This window comes from Coregonus lavaretus (genome assembly GCF_964263955.1).
Source record: "Coregonus lavaretus genome assembly, chromosome: 5".
NCBI lineage: Eukaryota > Metazoa > Chordata > Actinopteri > Salmoniformes > Salmonidae > Coregonus > Coregonus lavaretus.
This window is the reverse complement of record NC_139992.1, coordinates 11,121,593-11,131,196: the sequence shown is the minus strand read 5'-3', so window position 1 is coordinate 11,131,196 and position 9,604 is coordinate 11,121,593. Positions and strand designations below refer to the sequence as shown.

Genomic DNA, 9,604 nt, shown 5'->3' with positions numbered 1-9,604 from the left:
CCTCCCCCCTCTCACCCAGCCCTCCCCTCCCCCCCTCTCACCCAGCCCTCCCCTCACCCCCCCTCTCACCCAGCCCTACCCTACCTCTCTCACCCAAACCCTTACCCTACCGCTCTCACCCAACCCTCCCCTACCCGTCTCACCCAGCCCTCCCCTACCGCTCTCACCCAGCCCTCCCCTACACCTCTCACCCATTCTCCCCTAACCCTCTCACCCAGCCCACCCCTCCCCTCCCCCCCCCTCACCTAGCCCTCCCCTCCCCCCTCTCACCCAGCCCTCCCCCCTCTCATCTAGCCCTCCCCTCCCCCCTCTCACCCAGCCCTCCCCCCTCTCACCCAGCCCTCCCCTCCCCTCCTCTCACCCAGCACTCCCCTACCCCTCTCACCCAGCCCCTCCCCTCCCCCCCTCTCACCTAGCCCTCCCCTCCCCCCTCTTGCCCAATTCTCCCCTACCCCTCTCACCCAGCCTCCCCTACCCCTCTCACCCAACCCTCCCCTACCCCCCCCCCCCCCTACCCAACACCAAATTAATAATACAACAATGTCCTCAGAGACACACATGACTTCCAAAAGCCGAGCAGCCAAACAAAGCGGGAATTAGCGGGCTATGAGATTACATGAGAAGGCGTAGTGTTGAAAGGACAAGCTAAATCTACTAGTCTTACAACAGGGAACACCTGCTACAACACATTACTAAAGGGGGGGAGGGGAGGGAGAGGGGGAGAGAGAGAGAGGCTGTGTTTAATTGTTCTGACCTTACAGATGCCCAGGTGCCTGCGTGTGAAGGTATATCTCATCCACTATCTAAACAGAGAGCTTGGACCTGATCCATATCACATGTCCATAGGCCTATTTAGTAAATGTGGTAATAAATGGGTGTGATATTTCACCATGTGGACAAGGCAAGCCAACGCCCCCACTCTCTCTTCTCTGTTTTCTTCTCTTATTTCTGCTTTCACTTTGAATCAAAGACTCTTATTATTTTATTAATTTAACCTTTATTTAACCAGGGGAAACCCATTGATCAAAATAATCAGTCTCAATACAACACTATACATTTACAATTTCACATTACAACAAATCAAATTCAAAAGCGACTGATAAAAATTACACATAAATCAAAACATAAATCAAAACAAATGCAGTTCTCTTACCACATTCCTCATCAAAGTCCTGAACTCACTCTCTCTCTCTCAATTCAATTCAAGGGGCTTATTCTCTCTCTCAATTCAATTCAAGGGGCTTTATTCTCTCTCTCAATTCAATTCAAGGGGCTTTATTCTCTCTCTCATTCAATTCAAGGGGCTTTATTCTCTCTCTCAATTCAATTCAAGGGGGTTTATTGGCATGGGAAACATATGTTTACATTGCCAGAGCAAGTGAAATTGATAAACAAATGTGAAATAAAACAACAAAAATTATTACACTCCAAATGACATATTACTTCAAATGACATATTATGTCTATTAACTGTGTTGTAACAATGTGCAAATAGTTAAAGTACAAATGGAAAATAAATAAACATAAATATGGGTTGTATTTACAATGGTGTTTGTTCTTCACTGGTTGCCCTTTTCTTGTGGCAACAAGTCAGAAATCTTGCTGCTGTGATTGCACACTGTAGTATTTCACCCAATAGAAATGGGAGTTTATCAAAATTGGATTTGTTTTCGAATTCTTTGTGGGTCTGTGTAATCTGAGGGAAATATGTGTCTCTAATATGGTCATACATTTGGCAGGAGGTTAGGAAGTGCAGCTCAGTTTCCACCTCATTTTGTGGGCAGTGTGCACATAGCCTGTCTTCTCTTGAAAGCCAGGTCTGCCTACGGCAACCTTTCTCAATAGCAAGGCTATGCTCACTGAGTCTGTACATAGTCAAAGCTTTCCTTAATTTTGGGTCAGTCACAGGGGTCAGGTATTCTGCCTCTGTGTAATCTCTGTTTAGGGCCAAATAGCATTCTAGTTTGCTCTGTTTTCTTTTGTTAATTCTTTCCAATATGTCAAGTAATTATCTTTTTATTTTCTCATGATTTGGTTGGGTCTAATTGTGTTGCTGTCCTGGGACTCTATGGGGTCTGTTTGTGTTTCTGAACAGAGTCCCAGGACCAGCTTGCTTAGGGGACTCTTCTCCAAGTTCATCTCTCTGTAGGTGATGGCTTTGTTATGGAAGGTTTGGGAATCGCTTCCTTTTAGGTGGTTGTAGAATTTAACGGCTCTTTTCTGGATTTTGATAATTAGCGGGTATTGGCCTAATTCTGCTCTGCATGCATTATTTGGTGTTTTACATTGTACACAGAGGATATATTTTTGCAGAATTCTGCATGCAGTCTCGATTTGGTGTTTCTCCCATTTTGTGAATTTTTGGTTGGTGAGCGGACCCCATACCTCACAACCATAAAGGGCAATGGGTTCTATAACTGATTCAAGTATTTTTAGCCAGATCCTAATTGGTATGTAGAATGTTATGTTCGTTCTGATGTCTCTCTCTCTCTCTCTCTCTCTCTCTCTCTCTCTCTCTCTCTCTCTCTCTCTCTCTCTCTCTCTCTCTCTCTCTCTCTCTCTCTCTCTCTCTCTCTCTCTCTCTCTCTCTCTCTCTCTCTCTCTCTCTCTCTCTCTCTCTCTCTGATCAGCACTCCTTTTTCCCTCCTGTCCTCCCCTCATATCAGTCTGCCTCCTCCCTTCACAGTAGCATCTATTTTTAGTTCCCACTTCCTAATCTTAGCTCAGAGCCCCAGAGGAAAGCAGGGGCTACTTCACTGTGTGGGGGTGAGTGTATACATGTGCCTGTGTGGGTTTGTGTTGTGTGTGTCTGTGTTTCTTCATATTCACATTCTGTGTGTAATCTATGCATGCCATATGCATACGTCCATGTCCACAAGCATGCTGAAGTGCAAGTGTGTTAAGTCAGAATGCTTAAGAATGAGTCTTCATCTGCAGCCTTACTAGACTGAGCATGTGAACACACTTTTGCGTATTCAGCAGTGTGTGTATGTGTGTGTGTTGGTGTGTCTACACGTGTACTACAGTGTGAACAGGGCCGACTGGTGTCCTCAGTACATTGCGTTAGTGTCCCCTCCAGCTCTTGTGTCGTCGTGAGACTCAGTACATTGTGTTAGTTTTCCCTCCAGCTCTTGTGTCGTCGTGAGACTCAGTACATTGCGTTAGTGTCTCCTCCAGCTCTTGTGTCGTCGTGAGACTCAGTACATTGTGTTAGTTTTCCCTCCAGCTCTTGTGTCGTCGTGAGACCCAGTACATTGTGTTAGTGTTCCCTCCAGCTCATGTGTCATTAGACACAGTACATTGTGTTAGTGTTCCCTCCAGCTCTTGTGTCGTCGTGAGACTCAGTACATTGCGTTAGTGTCTCCTCCAGCTCTTGTGTCGTCGTGAGACTCAGTACATTGTGTTAGTTTTCCCTCCAGCTCTTGTGTCGTCGTGAGACCCAGTACATTGTGTTAGTGTTCCCTCCAGCTCATGTGTCATTAGACACAGTACATTGTGTTAGTGTTCCCTCCAGCTCATGTGTCATTAGACCCAGTACATTGTGTTAGTGTTCCCTCCAGCTCATGTGTCATTAGACCCAATACATTGTGTTAGTGTTCCCTCCAGCTCTTGTGTCATGAGACCCAGTACATTGTGTTAATGTTCCCTCCAGCTCCTTTGTCATGAGACTGTCAGTCAGCAGTAAGTGAATCAGCAGAGACAGTGGGGAGGGAATACATTCATTGCTGTTTTCAAAAAGTGCCCTCTTCCCAAACCCTCCTCCCTCCAGCATTACCCCCTAATCTAAACATCGTATTCTGGTAGACTATCAGTGTTCAGACTGTGAGGTGGTGTTTCTGCAGTAATTGTTTGTTGAGAATAAGAAGAGCAACACTGAAGGCTGTTGTTGCACACACACACACACACACAAACACAAACACACACAGGCACATGTACACACACACGTTACAGGAGGGGGTCGCAGTTCCGGAGCGAACCACTAGGTGTCATCCTCCGCCAACCTTAGGCACCTCCTCACTCACAGTCGGGACTAATCACCATCCTATTGGTGTCACCTGTGTCTATCGGTTCACCTGTGTATTTATGCCCTCACTTCCCTGTGTTCCCTTGCTCAGTTTTCTCTGCTAGTTTCCAGCAGTACTGCTCAGTGTCTGATCGGAGATCTATGCAGAGGTACTTGAGAAGTGTTCTCCCTGTTTCGTTATTTGTTTCAGTCTTAGGTAGTATTTCGTATTTTGGCTGTCAGAAGGTTTTTGGAGACTTATTTGCGCCGCCTTTCTTTTATCGTGATAAGTCCGTTATTTTGTATTTTGGCTTCGGGACCACCAGTATAGATCCTTGTTTCACCATCTCTGCCTACTGCCTACTGTATATCCTGCATCACACCTGGGTCACACCTCACCCCAACCCTTACAGAAAACTGAGCCAATATGGACCCAGAGGAGGCAGCACAGGAGGCAGCACAGTATCCAACGCGACCGCAGCCTGCAGCAGATCACAGAGAATTTCAGGCAGCTGACGATCGCAGTGCAGAGCCGTAGACACCCGACCAGCCCCGGCAGCCGGCGGAGCGGAAGCCGCGGCAGCGGCGTCTCCAGTCTTGCCTGCGATATCGCGGGAACCCCGCCTACCACCTCCGGAGAGGTATGGTGTAGCACGAAGCTAGCTAGCTAGCTAACTCACCTCCTGGACTAGCTGGCGAGTGGCTATTGGCAGCGGTAGCAACTAAATACAATGTCCTTTTGGCCAGCTACATTTGTTCGCAGCGCCGCCGTTATTCAAACAGGGTCAGCACAGCAGCCATTGCTAGCTAGCCAACACGACCGGCTGGCTGTACTGTGGCTGCTAGGTACAGTATATTTGTGCTAGCTAGCCAACGTTTGATTGTTGCTGCGTTGTGGGGGGAGCTAGACACGGACACTAATTATCTGTTTAGTGTGTTAACACACTATTGGTGGTTTGTTGTAACCAAGTATTGGTGCTAAACTGTGTGTTATTGGATGCTAGCATGCTAGTTAGCTATAGCGTCATAGTTAGCTAGCTGAATGAAGTAAGTTGAGTCTATTCCTTGAAACATTGAACCGCTGTGGTTCACAACAATTCTAATTTCTAAAGTGGAAGTTGGGAGAGTTTTATTCGGGTGGTTCAGTGAAACAATCATAGTTTCTGAGGTGAAGTTGGGAGAGTTATATTTGGGAGTTTTGGTTTTTACTCTCTCCTTTCCCAGATGTTTAGTTCATTTCATTCCGATCTCCTCTGCATTATTGTAGCCATTTGCTACAGCCTGTCAACTATGCCTCTGCCTATCCCTGTTCTCTCCTCTCCGCACAGGCTACACAAACGCCTCACACCGCGTGGCTGCTGCCTCTCTAACCTGGTGGTCCCTGCACGCACCCCACACCTGGAGTTCCAGGTCTCAGGCAGCCTCTGGAACTGCCGTTCTGCTGCCAACAAGGCTGACTTCATCCCAGCCTATGCTACCCTCCAGTCCCTCGACTTCCTGGCGCTGACGGAAACATGGATTACCACTGAAAACACTGCTACTCCTACTGCTCTCTCCTCGTCTGACCATGTGTTCTCGCATACCCGAGAGCATCTGGTCAGAGGGGTGGTGGCACAGGAATCCTCATCTCTCCCAAGTGGACATTCTCAATTTTTCCCCTAACCCATCTGTCTATCTCCTCATTTGAATTCCATGCTGTCACAGTCACTAGCCCATTTAAGCTTAATATCCTTGTCATCTATCGCCCTCCAGGTTCCCTTGGAGAGTTCATCAATGAGCTTGACGCCTTGATAAGTTCCTTTCCTGAGGATGGCTCACCCCTCACAGTTTTGGGGGATTTCAACCTCCCTACGTCTACATTTGACTCATTTCTCTCTGCCTCCTTCTTTCCACTCCTCTCCTCTTTTGACCTCACCCTCTCACCGTCCCCCCCTACTCACATGGCAGGCAATACGCTTGACCTCATCTTTACTAGATGCTGCTCTTCTACTAATCTCACTGCAACTCCCCTCCATGTCTCCGACCACTACTTTGTATCCTTTTCTCTCTCGCTCTCCTCCAACACTACTCACTCTGCCCCTACACAGATGGTAATGCGCCGCCGCAACCTTCGCTCTCTCTCTCCCACTACTCTCTCCTCTTCCATCCTATCATCTCTTCCCTCTGCTCAATCCTTCTCCCTCCAATCTCCTGATTCTGCCTCCTCAAACCTCCTCTCCTCCCTTTCTGCATCCTTTGACTCTCTGTGTCCCCTATCCTCCCGGCCGGCTCGGTCCTCCCCTCCAGCTCCGTGGCTTGATGACTCATTGCGAGCTCACAGAACAGAGCTCCGGGCAGCGGAGCGGAAATGGAAGAAAACTAAACTCCCTGCCGACCTGGCATCTTTTCACTCCCTCCTCTCTACATTTTCTTCATCTGTTTCTGCTGCTAAGGCCACTTTCTACCACTCTAAATTCCAAGCATCTGCCTCTAACCCTAGGAAGCTCTTTGCCACATTCTCCTCCCTGCTGAATCCCCCCCCCCCCTCTCCTCTCTCTCTGTGGATGACTTCGTCAACCACTTTGAAAAGAAGGTTGACGACATCCGATCCTCGTTTGTTAAGTCTAATGACACTGCTGGTCCTGCTCACACTGCCCTACCCTATGCTTTGACTTCTTTCTCCCCTCTCTCTCCAGATAAAATCTTGCGACTTGTGACTGCAGGCCGCCCAACAACCTGCCCGCTTGACCCCATCCCCTCCTCTCTTCTCCAGACCATCTCCGGTGACCTTCTCCCCTACCTCACCTCGCTGATCAACTCATCCTTGACCGCTGGCTATGTCCCTTCCGTCTTCAAGAGAGCGAGAGTTGCACCCCTTCTCAAAAAACCAACGCTCGATCCCACTGATGTCAACAACTACAGACCAGTATCCCTTCTTTCTTTTCTTTCCAAAACTATTGAGCGTGCCGTCTCTAGCCAACTCTCTTGCTATCTCTCTCAGAATGACCTTCTTGATCCAAACCAGTCAGGTTTCAGGACTGGTCATTCAACTGAGACTGCTCTTCTCTGTGTCACGGAGGCTCTCCGCACTGCTAAAGCTAACTCTCTCTCCTCTGCTCTTGTCCTTCTAGACCTGTCTGCTGCCTTTGATACTGTGAACCATCAGATCCTCCTCTCCACCCTCTCCGAGCTGGGCATCTCCGGCGCGGCTCACTCCTGGATCGCGTCCTACCTGACCGGTCGCTCCTACCAAGTGGCGTGGCGTGAAGCTGTCTCCGCACCACGTGCTCTCACCACTGGTGTCCCCCAGGGCTCAGTTCTAGGCCCTCTCCTATTCTCCCTATACACCAAGTCACTTGGCTCTGTCATATCCTCACATGGCCTCTCCTATCATTGCTACGCTGACGATACACAACTAATCTTCTCCTTTCCCCCTTCTGATAACCAGGTGGCGAATCGCATCTCTGCATGTCTGGCAGACATATCAGTATGGATGACGGATCACCACCTCAAGCTGAACCTTGGCAAGACGGAGCTGCTCTTCCTCCCGGGGAAGGACTGCCCGTTCCATGATCTCGCCATCACGGTTGACAACTCCATTGTGTCCTCCTCCCAGAGTGCGAAGAGCCTTGGCGTGACCCTGGACAACACCCTGTCGTTCTCCGCTAACATCAAGGCGGTGACCCGACCCTGCAGGTTCATGCTCTACAACATTCGGAGAGTACGACCCTGCCTTACACAGGAAGCGGCACAGGTCCTAATCCAGGCACTTGTCATCTCCCGTCTGGATTACTGCAACTCGCTGTTGGCTGGGCTCCCTGCCTGTGCCATTAAACCCCTACAACTCATCCAGAATGCCGCAGCCCGTCTGGTGTTCAACCTTCCCAAGTTCTCTCACGTCACCCCGCTCCTCCGCACACTCCACTGGCTTCCAGTTGAAGCTCGCATCTGTTACAAGACCATGGTGCTTGCCTATGGAGCTGTGAGGGGATCGGCACCTCTGTACCTTCAGGCTCTGATCAGTCCCTACATCCAAACGAGGGCATTGCGTTCATCCACCTCTGGCCTGCTGGCTCCCCTTCCTCTGCGGAAGCATAGTTCCCGCTCAGCCCAGTCAAAACTGTTCGCTGCTCTGGCACCCCAATGGTGGAACAAGCTCCCTCACGACGCCAGGACAGCGGAGTCACTCACCACCTTCCGGAGACATTTGAAACCCCACCTCTTTAAGGAATACCTGGGATAGGATAAAGTAATCCTTCTACCCCCCCCCCCCCCCCCAAAAAAAAAAAAAAAAAAAAGATATTGTAAAGTGGTTATCCCACTGGCTATAGGGTGAATGCACCTATTTGTAAGTCGCTCTGGATAAGAGCGTCTGGTAAATGACGTAAATGTAAATGTAAATGTAATGTATGACGGACGTGCAGAGGGCTGCAGGGAATTCCTCACCCAGTGTTCCCTGCTATTCAGCCTACAACCCTCCTCCTTCCTGACGGTGGCCTACATCATCACTTTGTTGACGGTTCGGGCCCTTTCCTGGGCTACCACGGAGTGGGAGAGCAAAACTCCGGCGTGCACCGACTCCTACCAATTCACCCGGGAGCTACGCAAGGTGTTCGACACCTCTCGGGTGGTGTCGGGGCACAAGGCCGGGAGGTGGCTCACGGCCTGTTGGCAGGGTGACCGTTCGGTAGCGGACTACTCCGTGGAGTTCCGGACCAGAGCTCGAGAGGCAGGATGGGAGGAGGCCGCCCTATCGGAGGGGATGAAGGACGAACTCTCCTTCAGGGAGCTGCCTGAGCGACTGGACGGCCTCGTTGAACTCTCGGTGCTGGTAGACAATCGGCGTTGTGAGTGCGCGCATGAGAGTGGGATGACGCAAGGCGCACCTCCACATCCCCGTATCAACCCGCAGGCTTTCCGATTCAGGAGGAGGCTATGCAGCTGGGGCAGTGCGCTTGTCCAGGATGGAGAGGCAGAGGCATCTGCGCCAGTGACGTTGCCTGTACTGCGGCCAGGCAGGTCACCACTGCGACTCATGCCCGGAGAAGCCGGGAAACGGGAGGGCTCGCTAGTATCGGGAGGGGTGCTAGCGAGCCGGATCCGAAACCCCAACTCCAGAGACTCCCAGACTTTTCTCCCCGTCAGGGTTCAGTGGGCCCGCGCTGTGCATCGGGCGCATGCACTGATGGATTTTGGGGCCACAGGAAACCTAATGGACGCGGGGCTGGGCCAAGGGTGGAGCGTTCCGTTACTCTTCTTCTCTGAGCCGGTTCCGGTGCGTGTCCGGGTGGCGGGGGCTATGGCAGGATATCCAGTTTTTCATTGTGGACTCTACGGAGTGTCCCCTCGTCCTTGGGCACCCCTGTCTGGTCGCCCACAAACCCCGGATAGACTGGTCCACGGGGCGGCTCATCCTGGAGGTAGGCTCTGCCCCGTCCTGTTCTGGTCTCCACTGACCACTCATCAGCCCAAACCACCGTCCCAGACCACCTGCCAGTCCTCACCTCTTCCCCAAGTCCCGCACTCCGAACTGCCTACCGACCTAGCGACGGTTGCCACCGGGAGGACGGCGGCTACAGACTCCATCACCGGCTCAGACCTGGCAGGCGTTCCCCGGGAGTAC

General features: G+C 50.8%; 1 protein-coding gene across 1 annotated transcript in view; it reads left to right on the top strand.

Annotated features, from left to right (window-relative positions):
- The window catches only part of LOC311128803 (armadillo repeat-containing protein 8-like), a gene marked incomplete at its 3' end in the record, with an annotated part of 24,330 nt that extends 15,163 nt beyond the window's left edge, over positions 1–9,167 (top strand). The window contains exon 18 of the mRNA XM_084161036.1: positions 9,127–9,167. Coding sequence (XP_084017162.1) covers positions 9,127–9,167 — 41 coding nt within the window. The remainder of the gene's footprint in view (positions 1–9,126) is intronic.
- Positions 9,168–9,604: the final 437 nt, after the last annotated feature.